The sequence below is a fragment of the Rhinopithecus bieti genome, unplaced genomic scaffold, assembly GCF_001698545.2.
Source record: "Rhinopithecus bieti isolate Rb0 unplaced genomic scaffold, ASM169854v2 scaffold_30846, whole genome shotgun sequence".
Taxonomy (NCBI): Eukaryota; Metazoa; Chordata; class Mammalia; order Primates; family Cercopithecidae; genus Rhinopithecus; species Rhinopithecus bieti.
Window position 1 is genome coordinate 3,054,584 of NW_016814438.1, and position 17,809 is coordinate 3,072,392.

General features: G+C 45.6%; 1 protein-coding gene across 3 annotated transcripts in view; it reads right to left on the reverse strand.

Annotated features, from left to right (window-relative positions):
- The window catches only part of ME3 (malic enzyme 3), a 220,629-nt gene that overhangs the window by 34,568 nt on the left and 168,252 nt on the right, over positions 1 to 17,809 (reverse strand). For all 3 annotated transcript variants that reach the window (XM_017850859.1, XM_017850857.1, XM_017850858.1), the window contains exon 7: positions 16,354 to 16,457. In XM_017850859.1, the coding sequence (XP_017706348.1) occupies positions 16,354 to 16,457 (104 nt within the window). The remainder of the gene's footprint in view (positions 1 to 16,353; positions 16,458 to 17,809) is intronic.

A 17,809-nucleotide genomic window follows, 5' to 3' on the forward strand; every position in this document is an offset into this window, starting at 1 on the left:
AGCCTCGCTGCTGCCTTGCAGTTAGATCTCAGACTGCTGTGCTAGCAATGAGGGAGGCTCCGTGGGCGTGGGACCCTCTGGGCCAGGTGTGGGATATAATCTCCTGGTGTGCCGTTTGCTAAGACCCTTGGTAAAGTGCAGTATTAGGGTGGAAGTTACCCAATTTTCCAGGTGTTGTGTGTCTCAGTTTCCCTTGGCTAGAAAAAGGGATTCCCTTCCCCTTTGCACTTCCCAGGTGAGGCGATGCCTTGCCCTGCTTCAGCTCTCGCTGGTCGGGCTGCACCAGCTGACCGGCACCAATTGTCCAGCACTCCCCAGTGAGATGAACCTGGTACCTCAGTTGAAAATGCAGAAATCACCCGTCTTCTGTGTCACTCACGCTGGGAGCTGGAGGCTGGAGCTGTTCGTATTCAGTCATCTTGGACACGCCCTCAACAAACATTTTATGCTTGATGTGGTGCCACATGCCAGTCATCCCAGCTACTCAAGAGGCTAAGGTGGAAAGACCATTTGAGCCCAGAATTTCAAGGCCAGCCTGGGTAACATAGTGAGACCCATCTCTTAGAAAAACAAAGCAAAACAAAACAAACATTTCAAAGTGTCCACTATGAACAAGGGACTGTACTACTCTCTAAAACCTTGCAGATTTCACAGTTGAATGGGGATACAAGAAAACAAAAAAGCAGTTGCAATACTCTGTGGCAGCAGTAATAATAAAGATATGTGCCAGGTACATGGGAATCCTCAAAGAGGGCAGGCAACTCTGCAGTGGGGAGAGGCAGTGAGGGCTTCACAGGGCAGGAGATTAGGAGGTGGGGCTTGAAGGAAGAGCAGAGATTCCCAGACAGACTGTGGATGGGTGGGGATGGAAGGAGGGAGAAGGGCATCTCAAGGAGAGGGAACAGCATATGCAAGAGGACTGACTATGGTGCCTTCCTGGGGGTGCAGGAAAATACAGAGTCGGATCTTGCCATAGGAGGCTGAAGATGGGGAGAGATGAGCCTTGGTGGAATCCAGGAGCCACCCCTTTCCATGCCCATGTAAAGAGCCTAAGCAATCTGGAGGGCAAGGGGGACTGACTGAGGGCTTTAGGCAGGAAGGTGGCCTGTGTTTTAGGGAGTTCATTCTGGCAGCAGAGTGGATGATGGGATGGACAACTGGGAGGACAGACTGGAGACAAGGAGGCATGGAACTGCAGTGAGAGATTGTGAAGTCCTGGTATTAATATAAGGGAATGTGGACACGTAGGCAGAGAAGCATCTGGGTAAAAGATGTTAAGGAATTGAAAAGAGTAGCCTGGAGGAAAGGCAGAGTGTGGCAGAGCATAGAGAGCTTTGAGATCAAACAGGTGTGTCTCCATCACTTACTAAATGCATGACCTCAGGAAAGGTACTTGATACAAATTGCAGTCTTCACTGATAATAGTGGGCTAACAATACGTCTCTTGCAGTCCTGTTGTGCAACTTAAATGAGATAATATATATAAAAATCCTGCACACTATAGGCACTGAATCCACAGAGGCAATGATTATTAAGGACAGGATTTAATAATAGGCCAGATGTGGAGATGAATGAGAAGGAGGAGCCCAGGAAGGGCGGAGGATAGAGGATAGAGTCCTTTACTCATCAAGGTTGGGGATAGGGAAAGAAAGGCAAACTTACTCGATAAGGCGGGGTTGGCACATGAAGAGTCCCAGGTTCTGTGGAATGTCCTAATGAACATGTTTGTGAAGCACTGGGCTATACATGAGGTCAGAAGAGGGGAATAGGCAGCTCAGGGCACTGTGAGCAGTTGAAGCCATGGCATTGGATGAGGGTTCTCAGGCAGCGCCTGTGCATGGAGCAGGGAGCAGGGCAAGGACACAACCCCAGGACACCCTGCATCCACGGAGGAGAGAGAGGCAGTGGAATAAAGTCCAGCCATGGAGAGCGAGCAGGTTGGGCCTACACAGAAGCTGCTACCAGAGCCACACAATGGGCTGTGGTCAGGAGCATCAAATACTGCCAAGATGTCAAGTGAAACAGGGACCACAAAGTGTCCATTGGAGTCATTGTTTAGAGGATCATTGGTGACCTTCACAGACCACTTTTGATGGAGTGGAAGGGAGGAAACCATCTGGCATGGGGTTAAACTGAAAATGGAAGGGGAGGACATGTCAGTCATCACAAATTTCAAGAAGCTTGACTGTGAAGTAGGTAGGGTGACAGCCATTGAGGGAAGTGGGACTGAAGGGTGAATTTATTTTGGGGATGGGAGGTGTACATATGATATTTAGGAGTCAGGATGGAGGGGAGATGAGAGATGACAGGGCTGGCAAGATCCTGAGGAGCTGGGAGGAGGTGGGGGCTAGAGCGCAGTTAGAATGGGAAGAAGACACAGTCAGATATCATAGGACAGATAAGAGGCCATCACTGCACAGCTCTGCCACAGACTTTCATGAGGAGTGACTTATTCTACTGGGGGTGGGAATGAGAAGAGGGGGTCAGGATTTGGGGAGGGATTCACAAGGATGACAGGGAATCTATTCCATGCGTGAAAAAAACTGGATACCGTGGATTGGAGAAAGAGGGAATACAGAGCCTGAGAAGGGCAAGTGGAATTGGGCATAATGATTATCCTCAATCATAGGAACAACCGTCTGTGGACAAGGACTTAAGCAGATTGATTTTGTATGGCTTTGAGGCAAAAGCAGAGCCAATGGGTGGAAGTCAGAAGGACACAGACTCCAGTGCCATATAAGGCAGAGATTTCAAACACTGGTTGGAAAGAGATTGCTGGTCACTGGAGGTGAGTCCATGGTCACCGGAGCTCCACTTGGCACGGAAGTCGTGGAAGGGATTTCAGCCCACGATGTGAGGGTGGACCGCCGAGGAGGCCCTTCCCTTCCCACTCCCCAGACTGGGAGATTCCCTGGTGTGCTGGGGTCTGGCAGCCAGACTGGCGGGCTCCTGTGACTGGGATTCTGGCCTAAGGGGGAAAACTCTCATTGACTCGCAACATAGTCACAGGAAGCAGTAACTTCTAAGGAAAAGTCCCAGGATAATGTGGCCATTCCTCAGTCACGGCTCTGACGGCAAGTCCTGGCCAGACAGAAAACACTCAGGAACAGCTTGGCTTTCCTCCTGATTTTCCCTGTTTGTCTGAGTTCCGGGGCAAGTACACCAAATGGCGCCAGAAATCTCAGTGCTGGGGAGGGGATGGTGGCTGACCTGCTGACCTCTCAACCTCCCAAAGGTCAGTGGCAGCACAGAGGTTTTCCTCTAGGGCATGGCAACTCACTCCTCAACCTCCTGCTTATAAAGCCCATACATTTTTCTTGGCCACCAACCCACTGGCTGGCTTGGGGGCTTCAGCATTTATGTCAGCCCATATTTGTCCTTAGATTGTGCATATCAGGTTGGCATGAGGCCACGGGTGTCCTCCATGAAGGTTCTTTGATTAATGAGGCCTGCTCTGAGTGTTCTGTTCAGTTGCTAGCGCTTTCCTGGGAATAAAGTCATGACTTTTAAAGTCCAAGTAAATGTCTCAGATCTTTTGACCACCTTATGCCCTTTATCAGCCTTGATCAACACTGCAGGCAGGGCCATTGGCTGCATACACATTAAATCTATGCAAACCCAGCAGTAATTATTTGGGAATTTCCCTTGTAGTTTATAAATTCCTTGACAGCAAAGTCTATTTCTGACTTCCTACCATGTTCAATAAATGAATGAATAAATGGATGGATGAATATATGAATAAATAGGAAAACAAATAACTGAATGTGGTCTTAAACTATTTTTCTGGTGACTTTATGTGTCCATGTTATAATCACAGGGAAAATTGAATTCTTCAGGACAAGTCTTTTCTTTGTTGATAGAGTTTGGATTTGTGTTGCCACCCAACTCTCATATTGAAATGTAATTCCCAACGTTGGAGTTGGGGCCTACGGGGAAGTGATTGGATCATGGGGGCAGAGTTCTCATGAATGGTTGAGCACCATCCCTCTGGGTACTGTCCTCATGATAGTGAGTTGTCATGAGATCTGGTTGTTTAAAAGTGCCTAATACCTCCCCACTCGCTCACCTGTTTCTGTTTTCACCATGTGATATACCTTCTCCCACTTTGCCTTCTGCCATTATTGTAAGCTTCCTGAGGCCTCCCTAGAAGCTGAGCAGATGTTGGCACCATGCTTCCTGTAAAGCCTGCAGAACCATGAGCCAATTACACCTCTTTTCTTTGTAAATTACCCAGTCTCAGGTATTTCTTTATAATAATGTGAGAAGGAACTAATACATTTGTATTGGCCACATTGTGGGGCACAGGGAAGGCACATGATAAATATAGTCTGAATGAAAATTTGGTGGAAATTTCACGAATTACGTGAAGGAGGGCACATAATTGGATAGGTTTTCCTTAATTTCCCACAGCTTTTCTCATCATCTGGCCTTGGGGAAATAATTTTCTCTTTGAGTCTCAGTTTCCTCATCTAAAAAGTGAGGAAACTGAACCAAATGAGTGGATTGTTTCTTGCTCAGATATTCCAAGAATGCGAGATTCAATTCCTAGGCTGAATCCAGTGGGAAAATGAGAATGCTAAGATACAGATTGAACCACAGAAGGCATTCCTAATTTTTAGTATATATATAAAGAAAACTGAGCAGTGACCCTCTATGCTGAGAGGGACTCAGAATGTGAACACCCCTGTGAAACATTGCAGTCAGGGCTTAGAGCTAACAGCTTTTCACAATCTTTTAAAATTAAAATAACATCCTCAAACTTCCTTTGTAGTCTGGATGCTATATGCCTAGGGGTTTTTCTTTGCCTACCTTGTGTTAAAACCAACAGGAGACGCTTGGAGCTACAGAGTCTCAGCTAAGCTTTTGGCAGGACACTTGGTTCTAACATCCTGTCTTGTACAGACTTCCACACTTGACCTTGCCTGCTGTGGACATATCTGCAGGCCTGAATGATGAGATGGAAACAACTCTGAAAATGAAAGGACACTCAAGGCTGGGGAAATAGCAAGCACTAAGCCTCTGCCACTGTAACAAAGACAACACGTTTAAGGAGCAGCAGGAAGAGGGGTGGGAGTTGGAGCCGTCAAAGGCATCCTTCCAGCTCTGAGGGCAAAGTACAAGGCTGCTATATGCGGAGCCTCTGAATAGGTCAGTATTAGTAGGTGATCTCAGAGCAATTTTGCAGCTTTCTGTTGGGGAAGCTTCTGTTTCTCATTTCTGTACTGAGAAATGTGTCTCATGAAAAGATGTTTGGTTACTTGAGGGGGTGACTCCCTCTGAGTGGTGAGTTTGAAAGGCCCAAGTAACACTCAGCTTCAAACAGCTGCAAAACAATATAAGAACACCTCAACCCCAGGAACACACAGACCATACTGCTTACCTCTACGTACACATGAATCTACACAACACCGTCCACTGGAGGAGGGAGAACCAAACTGAATAGATGTGTGTTGGGGGTGGGGATGAAGACCAAGCATTTACTAATTGCATATACCAGGGATCTAAAATGGAAATGGATCACACCTAGGGCTGTTTTGTTTTTGTTTTTGTTTTTTCCTTCCTAGGTTTAGCACTGGGGAAGAGGAGAAAGTAATATTGGAATGAAGGGGAGGGATGGGTGAGGGATTGTGGACAGCAGTGGTAGACATGTGAATGGATATATTAACTCAAACATGAATGCAGGAATGTGGGCACACTGAAGCACTGCCTAAAGGAGGGTGGCTTTGGAAACTGCCTACATTAATAATGATAGCAAACATGATTTTTTTACTATCACTCAGGTGTATGTTAAACATTTTACATGGATGGCCTCATTTATCCATCATAAATACTCTACCAGTCTTAAAAATGCATTTTAGAGAGGAGGAAACTGAGGCACAGATGAATTAAGTCACTTGTTGAGAAGTGTGAATAAGTAGCTTGTTAATAAAAGGTTGGAACTCAGGCAGTCTAGGTCTAGAATTCATGCTTTTAACAACTGCAGTTAGTGGGTAGGGTCTTAATTAGAGTCCCCTTTCTTAGATGAGGTACTTGCTCTTTGTAAACTTCAGTTTCTTCATCTCTTAAAATAAAGCGAATAATAGTACCTATCTCATACAGTTGTTGTGAGAATTAGACAAGTTAATATTGTGTGAAGTGCTTATATTAGTGTCTGCTTATGGTAAGCAATTAAATAAATAAGAGTTATTATTGTTATTATTGGTACTTATTCATTAAGAGAAATCAGATCCCCGCTCCCTGCCACCATAAGACCCTTACATTCCTTCATCTCTTCTGCCACAATCTAAAAGTTTCAGGTCTGGGAATTATTTTGTTCCTATTCTTGATACCAAGCGATAAAATCAGGCTGCTAAGAGAAAATGAAAAGGAAATAGCCAGCTAGTGTCATTGAATCATATCTCCAGGCAGCGAGCTTCTTCCAGCACATTTTGGCCTCAGTCCTGAGCCGGACCTTCGCTAGTGAACTGCAAACTCACTCAATTATGTAGTCTGCTTGGTGCGATGGAAGTGAAAAGGTCCTAGAGAGTTGGGTGCTAGTATGCATTTTGATACAGTCTCCTAGCCTGTGACCCAGGACAGATTCCTTGCACACATAGGAGTTTGTCACCATGCAAAACCTGGCTCTTGTTGTGCTGAGAACATGGAGGAGCTGGACTGTCAACAATGAGCCATATCAGGCTGAAACTGGGAAACTATTCAGCTTCTTCAGAGTCAAGACAAGCCAGAATGAGTTCCAAAGTTCCTTCCTCTGTGCTTCCTCCAATGTGGTCAGAGTCACAGCCTTCAGTCTATTCTAACTGGTAGCTAGCTTGGTGTGGACTTTTGACCACTCACCAATCAATCAACTCCCACCTTCACCATTTACTCCAGGAGTAAAGCCACGCTTCCTAGGAACTACCATTGGTAGAGATGTTACTGAGTCATAGGACCTGAGGTAGGAATGATCTATAAAGGCCATCCACGCTGGTTCTTGAACCTTTCTACAACAGTCCAGACATATCTTTGCCCAATCTCTCCTCTGACAATGAAAGCCTCAAGACCAAAAAAAAAAAAAAAAAAAAGTTTAAAGAAAAGCAATAGGCCATTTTAGAAGCAGTGTCACAAAACAGAGCATGATTAATTAGCAAATGAATTATACAGCCAGTAAGATTACAGTCAGGGCAAGAGTTTAAGGCCAGGCTGGTCAGAGTAGATTTCCCTAGGGAAGGCAGAATTTGAACTGGGGCATTGTTATGGGTTCTGCTTCTAATCTCTTCCCACATCTTGTCAATTTTAATACAATACTTGTTACTCAAGAACATACCATGGCTCCCTGTTGCTCACTACATCAAGTTCCAATAGTGGATTAGTAATTTTCAAGCATTTTTAGCAGAATAATTATTTAATAAAATATTGAGCAGAAACCAGATGTAGAAGGCAATGAAAAACAATAAAGTGTTTCTTCAAGTGGTTTAAATTTTTTATGGTTGGTGGAAAGTATTTCATTTCTAGCACTGCTGATATGCTTCTTTGGAGTCCTGGGACCCAGGGAAGCTTGGCTGAAAAACCACTGGATTAGATGACTGTAGCTCTTCCCACTTTTGAGCTCTAATAATCATGACCTTTTGCCTGGATTTCAAGGCCTATCATAGTGTGATGGTTAATTTTAGGTGTCAACTTGGCTGGTTTAGGGGATACTCAGCTGGTAAAGCATTATTTCTGGGTATGTTTGTGAGGGTGCTTCTGGAAGAGACTGGCATTTGAATCAGTGAATTGAATAAGGAAGATTCACCCTCACCCAATATGGGCAGGCACCATCCAATTGATTGATGACTCAGATAGAACAAAAAGGCAGAGGAAGGGTGAATTCATTCTCTCTTCTGAATTTGGAACACCCATCTTCTCTGGCCCTTGGGCATCAGAACTCCAGACTCTTTGCCTTCTGACTCCAGGATGTGCACCAACGACCCCACTTTGGATTTATACTGAGCTATGCCACCGGCTTCCCTGGTTCTCACTTGCAGACACCGTATCATGGGATTTCTTTGCCTCCATAATCATGTTAGCCAATTCTCACAATAAATCCACTCTCATCTATCTAAATACCTGATATCCGACTGGTTCTGTTACTCTGGAGAAACCTAAATAATAGATGTAGCCAGCACCATTCTTATTTAACCTTGTTTCAAACCACTAAACATTCATCTCTAGTTGGGCCATTCTTCTAGATACTCATTGCCTTCCCTGCATATTCATTGCTTTTCTTGTGTTCTTGCTTCTCTCATTACATACTTTCTCTATGGAACATCATTTTTTCTCCTGCTGCTTACTTGAATTTGGCCCTAAATTTATACAACTTCCATTTCTTCCCAATCATCCTTGATTGCCCCATCTCTGAATTTCCGTTGAACTGAGGGTCAACACCAAATAGTTGGGTACTTAACTCTTCCCTAATTATTTTCTATTCAAAAATGTCTTCTTGGAAGGATGGTAAGGTTGTTGAGGACACAGCTGATGTCATTTTTTTTTTCTTTTTTTTTTTGTGATGGAGTCACACTCTGTCGCCCAGGCTAGAGTGCAGTGGTGCCATCTCGGCTCACTGCAACCTCCACCTCCTGGGTTCAACCAATTATTGTGCCTCAGCCTCCTGAGTAGCTGAGACTACAGGTGTGTGCCACCATACCTGGCTAATTATTTTTTGTATTTTCGGTACAGATGGGGTTTCGCCATGTTGGCCAGGCCGGTCTTGAACTCTTGACCTCAAGTGATGCACCTGCCTCAGCCTCCCAAATTGCTGGGATTATAGGCATGAGCCATTGTGCTTGGCCTAGCTGATATCTTTTATTTTTTTTGAATCTCATTACAGTGCCTAGTAGAATGCTGGATATGTAGTCATTCTTCAGAAGCACTGGAAATGTATGATCAGATACATGCTTTGTTAGTGCTGCTTCAAGTTTCTATGATGAGTTTTCTCACCTCAGTTATGAAAATAAAGCTAATTCCCAGAGTTCTGTTGTAGTACCTACTGTTTCTAACTCTTTGCTGGCAAAATGCATTCCCTCATGGGATAAGTATACCCTTTCCAGTTTGAAGAGTCAAATTCCCAAATAGGCATATTTTTTGGAAAGGTGATATGATTTTGTGTACTTTCACAGGAAACCTTTTAGAAGAAATTCCCCAAACAAGGCAGTCACCACTGTCTTTACCTAACTAATGAATTTGCCATCTCCCTCTTCCAAGCTCCCTGTCCAGAAACTTCTCAAGCAGGAAGTTTCACTGTCATGAAGTCAAGGCACTTTGTGGGGAATTGGGCCCAGCATGTGCCTGCTTGTTGGGAAAGGCAGGCCTGATTCTTGCCCATGACGTGTCTTCGGGGCTGGGCTATCTGGATGTGTGAGTGCTTTCCCCACTTGTAGAAATGCAGTTATTCCCCGCATGAGAGCAGCTGAAGTTCCTCAGGGCAAAGGGGATTCCAGCAGAAACAATGGGCACAGTCCTGCTTGGGAAGTTTCCAGACTAAAAGGAAGCTGCCAGAGCTGTAGGTAGGTGTATTGCAAGGTAGACCTCCATGGCAGGGTGAGCCCAGAGAACATGCTGGGTCTTTCCTAATGTAGGTCCCTGCTGATAAAACTGTGGAAAGTCTCCGTGTATTGGTCCTTACAACCTCACCTTGGGTTTCAGTCTGACTCTGAAAGTGGGAGGAGCTGGGGCCACACAAGATGCCTCTTCTGGGGATGTTGTCCATCAGTTTCTCTTTTTATTATATTTTCTTTAAGAGACAGGGTCTCTTTCTGTTGCCTACGCTGGAGTGCAGTGGTATCATTATAGCTCACTGCAGCTTTGAACCCCTGGGCTTAAGTGATCCTCTTGCCTCAGCTTTCTAAGTAGCTGGCAATAAAAGGGAGTGCCACCACACCCAGCTGCTTTCTTTTTTCTTTATGTTTTTTGGAGAGACGGGGGTATCACTATGTTGCCTGGGCTGGTCTTGAACTCCTGGCCTCAAATAATCCTCCCATCTTGGCCCCTGAAAGTGCTGAGATTACAGGTGTGAGCCACTGTGCTCAGCCGAGGAGTTTCTCAAATTTCAGTCTTTGCACAGCCCTATGAGAATCATTAGGACAGCTTCAAAAATACAGATGTCCGGGTCTCAACCCAGGCCTTCTGTGGCATAGGAGCCTGAAGTCTGTATTCTTGACAAGTTTCCTTGATGACTCAGAAGCAAAGCCAGATTTAGGAACCATAGGTCAGTATTAGCATGCCTACTTTTTTTTTTTTTTTTTTTTTTTTGAGACGGAGTCTCGCTCTGTCGCCCAGGCTGGAGTGCAGTGGCCAGATCTCAGCTCACTGCAAGCTCCGCCTCCCTGGTTTACGCCATTCTTCTGCCTCAGCCTCCGGAGTAGCTGGGACTACAGGCGCCCGCCACCTCGCCCGGCTAGTTTTTTGTATTTTTTAGTAGAGACGGGGTTTCACCGTGTTAGCCCAGATGGTCTCAATCTCCTGACCTCGTGATCCGCCCGTCTCGGCCTCCCAAAGTGCTGGGATTACAGGCTTGAGCCACCGCGCCCGGCCAGCATGCCTACTTTTATTAGACCCACTGCTTTGCTCCAGAGTGGATTGGGAGTGGGTGTGGGGGTGGAGTGTACCCAAGAGAGCATATTCCTGCATGTTTTCGTAACTCAGAAGAAGCAGCTGCAGCTTCATGTGGACTAAAATAGAGGCCTACTTTAGCTCTTGAAATATCCTGAACACCTGGAGAAAAATAACCCAGAGGCTCCTTTAGCCTCGGAGTTGCTATTTCGCTGCGGGAGTCGCAGGACCAGCCGGCGTGAGTGTTCACAGAGTCACAGATGCTTAGGTCACAAGGCTCCTCACAGCTCCAAGGAGGGTAAAGGATAGCACAGTGCTGCCACCTCTTATTCCCTGCTCAGGGCAGACATTGCTAATCAACGATGACACTCATCCCTGTTGAACCCAGAGAGGTTCAGAGTCCTAAGCAATCAGAGCTGGCACAAGGAATGAAACCTTTTACCCTCCTTGCCATTCTTACCAACAATATCCTAGTCTAGTCCTAAAATTTGTTGGGCACTTTGACTTGCAGTTATCCATAGGACACAGTTCAGAAAACCATGGTGAGTCATATTCTTTTCTCTTCTCTTTGGGGAAACTCAATCATTCCCTTGATATTAATACTATCTATGGGTTGGCAACTCCCAAGTTTATGTTTCTGCCCCAGAACTCTTCTTGAGCTCCAGACTTACACAGACACTTAGAGGCTAAGAAAGTGTAGAGTCTCAGGTTATCTAAACTTCAATAGATACATATGAAATATTTTTGACTATTTAGCTCTTTGAGAGGGGGACTGCTTATTTCTCTGTGTATTGCTCACTATGCCTGGCTCAGTGTCTGGTATACAGCAGGTACTAGGTAGATATGCTTATGGATTTTATATATCATTCCCCTGCTTATCTGCGTAACTGAGTTATTCTTTTCTCATGCCCTCCTATAGTGAGGGCTGCCCCATTCCTTATCCCCCCCAGGCTAGATGGGGCGTGGCAGTCTCTGACATTGGTGGCCCCCAATGCACCTTGCCTCCTAGTATTTATTTCCTTGTATAACCTCCTCCCTTGGAATCTAGGAAATCTTGGACCTATGATTTTCTTCAGCCAGTATAATGTAGTGGAAGTTAGACTGCCAGTTCCAGGTCTCATCCTTAAGAAGTCCTGGCAGCTTCCACTCTTGTGTTCTTAGGAACCCTAGACTGTCACATAAAAAGTTCAGCTATCCTGTGAAGAGAAGAGGCCATGTGAAAGAGAGACCCTAAGACTCAATGGAAAGACAGAGGAGCCCAACCTTTCCAGTATCCCAGCTGAGCCCGCTCCCAGCTAGTTAGCCAGCTGAAAGCAGCAGTATGTGTGACCATTGGCAAGACCAGGAGAAGAACCACTCCAGCTGAGTCAGTTCAGCTTCCAAAAATCAAGAGCAAATAAAATGTTAGGCCACTAAGATTTGGGATGGTTTGTTACACAGCAAAAGAAACAGAAGATGTGTTCCTTGACACCACAGATCAAGAGGCAAGTGAACAGTCTTGGAATTTCATCTCCTTATTTTTAGCTTTAACTTTGGTGCTGTGCTCCGCACAAAGGCCTGACAAGTAACAATTCCTTTGATCTCTGTAAATCTGATCAGGGCGCAGTAGAGAGCATTTAGTCATTTTGACAGCACATATATTTGAACAGAAATCTTTAGGGTAGTCCTCCAAATGTAAGGGTAGAAACAAGTGGGATGAGTAGCAGAGGAGAGATGGAATGGGAGGAGTCCCATTTAGGTTGAAGTGACACAGAGAATGAATGCTGGAGCAAGTGGGGTTGGCTCCAGAAGGACAGGGGCTCACATCAAGTGTGGAAGGTAACATTAAGGGGTGGGCCTGTGTTAACTGGCTCCAGATATCAGAGAGGCCCATGGCTGTCTGAATTTCTCTGAAAACTAGAACTTCCTACAAAGAGCACTAATAGTGAAATTGTGACTTCCAATATGGTATGTATCTCAGGGATTACATGTGTATGTGTGATTATGGTGAGAGGAGAGAAAGAGGCAGAGAGAATGAATGAATACACAGAGATAAAGAAATGGAGAGACTAAAAAAAAAAGAATTTTCCTAGAGCTAAAAGTAGATGACTTTTTAAAACGTAAGCTTTTTTATTATTTCCCTTCTTTAACACTCTAATCTAAGCAGCTTAAGAATCCCTGTATTTAGGGTTTGGGAACTAGGGAAGAAGCAGGTGGTTTCCTTTCCTGGTCTGCTTAAAGGCCAAAGCTGCTGATGACATCAAGCTTCTGTCCAGCCCAGGATATTTATCAGACAGAACTAGGGCTCCAGGTGCAAACTTAAAATATAGTCAATTCCCATCCATACTACTGTAAGTAACAGAAATGAAAAATGTGAATGGAAGCTGTCAGGGAAAACTTGTGGCAGCAGGAGGTGGTGCTTGGGTACAATGCACCCATCCACTGCATGGCAGGAAGAGTGGGGCAATCAGTCCTTGCCATCAGTCTTTGTCTCTGCTTTGAGAAGGACACTCCCAGCTGTCTGTTGCTGTGGTTCACAGACTTAAATTGAGATTCCTTCTGTCCTGGAAGGTTCTTCTCAGTGGCCAAGCTCCACGACAGGAACTGAGCCATAGTAAGTTTATTTCAGGCCAAAAAATCTTAACATACACCCCTATTCGTGGGTAGGGGTAGGAAGGTGGAGCTTTTTATTAGCAGGATGTTTGGACAGAGACGAGGGTGTTGAAAGCAGGAGTCAACATTTCCCAAGGTTCTTTCTTAAAATACGTTGTGTTTGACTTTGGAACTCCTGACTCACCCCTAGGCTGGGCATTCTGTCCTGGAGCTACTGTATTCCCAAGAGTGCTTGGGGAGACCAGCTCATTCCTCACCTACAGTATCCACAGAAACATCTGCTACAGCTTATTAGAAAGTCAAAACAACCAACCATCAATCCATCATCTTTTCTGTTTAAGGACACATTCCTGTTGGCTGATACATGCCCCTCCCCAAGGATCCCCCCTCCCCGCCCCGGACTGCCTGTGTGTGTCTGTAAAACTGTGAACTGATTTTGATGATAATTTGCACAGCTTCTTACATCCTAGTTTATTTAACCTTCTCACACGAATAGCAATACTTTTCTTTGGGAAATCACAGAATGATTACTGACTCATTAGATAAACAATGAACCCTGGAAACAGGAAGCAAAAAGTGGGCTTTCAAAGCCAATTTCATTCCCTTCTCTTTTCATCCACAGGTGACACAGCATTGTAGAATGAGTCTGTACTTGGAGTCAGTAGTCCTGGGTTCAGCTTGTAGTCCTGACAGGTACTGTGAGACCTGAGATAGCTAACTTGGCCTCTCTGAGTCTCAGTTTTCTCTTTCATAAAATGGGAATAATAATACCTATCCGGCTGGCTACAGAGGATTTTTTAAGAGGTTAGAATAGAATACTGGGGTGGGAAGGCAGTTTAAAGAACATCTGATGCTTGAATTCCTTCCTACAATATCACCACAAATAAGCCATGCAACCTATCCTTGAACTCTTTCTGTGACAGGGAACTCATTCCCGCAGACGGTCCAGCGCAATGTGAGACAGTTCTGATTTATTTTGAGCTGAAAACTGCTTCCTTTAGCATTCCACCAGTTGGTTCTTCTCCATGTAAATATATACAAACAAGTCCAATTCTCTTCTGAAAGAAGAGCTTTTAGAATCTGGAGGTGCTAGCACGTCCCTGATATAGACAGAGCAGTCTCTGAGTCTTCTCTCTACCAGGCTCAGCTTCTGGTTCTCTTCACTATTATGATTATTGCGCTCTAAAGGCATTTTAGGTAAATTTTAAGCCTCAGTGTAGCTTCTCTAGCACTGGATGTGGTATTCAGGATTTCTGAAAGGGAGAGAATGAAGTGCGACATTCATCTCCCTTGTCCTAGATGCTATGCCTCTATTAATGCAGCTGACCCTTGAATTTGCTTTATTTAGTGGCCACATCCCAATAGCAGCCCTTCCTCCACAATCTTAGCTGCAAACATCTAACTTTCTGATCACCACTTCCTTTCTCTCCAGCTTATTCCACCTATCATCCAATTCAACAGTTTCTAAACCTCACCAGGACTTATTATCCATTGATCACCCTTTCACTGTCCCTTGTCCCTCCCCTCTACCACATCTTACCATTCTCTCCCCCTTTACCCAGCCTAGAGCTCATGACACAATTATAACCATTCCCTCTCAACTCCTTGCTCTTTCCCATTTTCTCTTGCCTGGCAAAATCCCTAACCCTGATTACACCCTGTTCTCTTTGTCTTCCTGCCCTTGGACCCAGACAGTTGAACTTGGCTTCAGAAAACACAGAAACAGGTTAACTAGCTTAAGTTAAATTCATAAACAGTAACCCCAAGAGGGCCCTGAGAGCTGCCTGGTGATCATGATCCAGCTTCCCAGTCCAGACATTCTCCCAGTCTCATAGATAACTAGGTCCCACTTCCTCTATCCTTAAACCTCCCCATCCTCACTCTATGCCGATGACCTTGTCTTCAAGCAGGGGACTCCCCGCTCACTCCCACCACACATCTACCCACCTGCCCCATCAGTGCCCAGTACTCTGCCTTCCCTTTCTCCCTGTGGATGATTTTCTGTGCTCCAAGACTAAGCTCTTCAGGTGTGCACTGGATCCTTTTTCCTGCTTGCTTACTTAAGGACTTTTGCCCCCCATCCTACAGTCCATCATTCATTTCCTCTTTTGACAGGATCATTTCCACCTTATATAACCACAATATTATTTTGCTCTCATCTTAAAAAACAAAACACAACACCAACAAAACTCTTTTCTTATCTCCAGATAAGGAAACTAGATAAGGAGACTCAGAAAAGTTTAGTAACCTGCCCAAGGTCACATATCTGAAAAGTGGAGGGGTCAAAGGTCAAATTATAGTTTGCCCACCCCTAAAGCCCACCCAGACAAGACTTCGTGTAGTTTGTGGGCTCCAGCCCGCTGCTGTGGTTGGAGAGGCTGAGCTTGGGCAAGGGAGCACTTCGTCAAGGATGGGCAGGTCATCTCTGCCAAACCTGTGCAATCTTGGGGCAGCAAGAAGGCTGGAGCTTTGCAGGTGAGAAGGGAACCTGCTTTGTCTTCAGAGGCCCACTGAGCTGCTGAAACTCTGGTCTGATCAGCTTTTCTCTCAGAATAAACATGGGTGCGTGAGGGCTGTCATCAGGCCTCCATTCCAGCGGCACGTCAGCCACAGCAGTGTGAGCGGGTGGCCACGATGGCAGACAGATGGGGCAGGCAAGCGAGGTGGAAGCTGCCAGCATTGTGAAGCTTCCCCAGTGAAGACATGACACCTCATAAATCTTGCAGGCCCAGAGCCCATGTGGTCTGCCACAGTGCCTCATTAACACTTCCTTGTTCTCACATAGAGGTGGAAAATAACCAAATGCGACAAGCTGTCTTCCAAAACCATTTCATCAGAAGGGCACACATCTTTCCTCCATCACTTGCAACATCCCTACTTGTGCTGAGAACTCTAAACAGCTCAGGCTAAGGGGGTTTTTCTCCTGGGAAAACGATACTTAACTACCTCCAGATCACAACCTTCAGCCCTCAACTCTCATTCCCTCCCCTCTCTGCTCCCAGAGATTCTCTCAGAGAATGAGCCCATTTGGCGTCCAGTCTTATCACTCCAAGGGGTCAAGTTGGAATTTTCAGAATACCTGGGAAAGCATGCATCTACTGCCTTTGCTTTGTGTATTGGCCAAAACCAGTGTTGGCTTTAGTCATGGCATCTCTTAAAAGTCCTCTTTCAAAAGGGACAGACTGGTCCACTTACTTGTCTGTCACAGCCTGCATGAACTCGTCCAGCAAGTCATCGTACGCCTTCCCGCGCACACGCTGGTGTTTCAGGCCGATGTACAGAGGGTCTCTGAGCAGCTCCTGGAACAGACAGCACCCATTGACTAAGCCTACTCCCAGTGTTCCTGTTTTTTTTTTTTTCTTTTTCCAACAAGTATCCAGGATTATTGGGAAGAACCAGAAGGTGGGAGGAGAGGGAGGAGTAGGAAGCTGACTGGATCTCCCCCGCCCAGGTGTCATTTCTGAGAAAGGGTCTGGAGGCTAAGCCAGTGATTGAGGTTGGACCCTTAGATGATCCTCATTTGGAAACCATGGATGCTTTGAACCAGGCAAGCCTCTCTCAGACACAGTCTTTCAACCTCCGTCTGCAGGCTTTAGGGTTATTTCAGGATTTCTCAACAGTGGCATTACTGACATTTTGGCTGGGATAATTCTTTAATGTGAGGCCTGATGTGCACACTGTAGGATATTTATCAGCATCTCTGGCCTCTAGCCACTAGATGCCAGTAACACTCGCAGTTGTGGCCATCAAAAATGACTTCAAGGCCTGATGTGCTGGCTCATGCCTGTAATCTCAGCACTTTGGGAGGCCAAGGTGGAAAAATTGCTTGAGCCCAGGAGTTTGAGGCTGTCCTGGCCAACACAGCGAGACCCCATCTCTACAAAAAATTTTAGAAAGTTAGCTGGGCATGGTGGTGTGTGCCTTTGGTCCCAGCTGCTCAGGAGGCTGAGGTGGGAGGGTCACTTGACCTTGGGAGGTCAAGGCTGCAGTGAGCCATGATCGTGCCACTGCACTCTAGCCTGGGCAACAGATTGAGACCCTGTCTCAAACAAACAAACAAAAACAAAAAAGAAAAAATGAATGTTTTGAGACATTGCCAAAGGTCTTCTTAGGGATAAAACTGTCACTGGTTGAAAACCACTGTAGCTGACTTCAGGCAGCATCTGCATGGAAGTATTGGGTCGCATCCAGAGTCCCTGGTCTGGACTCATGTTAGAAAACCAACCCACACTCCTTTCCTTTCCATTCCTCTCTTTTCTTCTCCCTTCTTCTCTTCTTTACTTCTCTCCCTTCCTCCTTGAAATCTTACTGAATACCTACCATGTACCTCACATTGTACTGGGCCCTGGGGATACAAGCATAGAATGAAACAACCAGGAATTTCAATTCAAGAGAGATGCTCACCTTAACACCTAGCCTGTGTTCAGGGCCCCTCCACCTGACCTTCTGCAGCTCTTTCCATCACAGCAGTCATATGCTATTGGGTTATCTGTGTCTGCGTTGGTGTGAATGACCACTCCTGCTGGCCGACTTGCCACATCTTCCATTCCTCCCACCGCTACACAGAGTCAGTGGACTCATTCATGCATGACATATTTATTTCTCATCTACTATTGCTGACACTGGACCCAGTGGGGGATTTGTAGAGGAG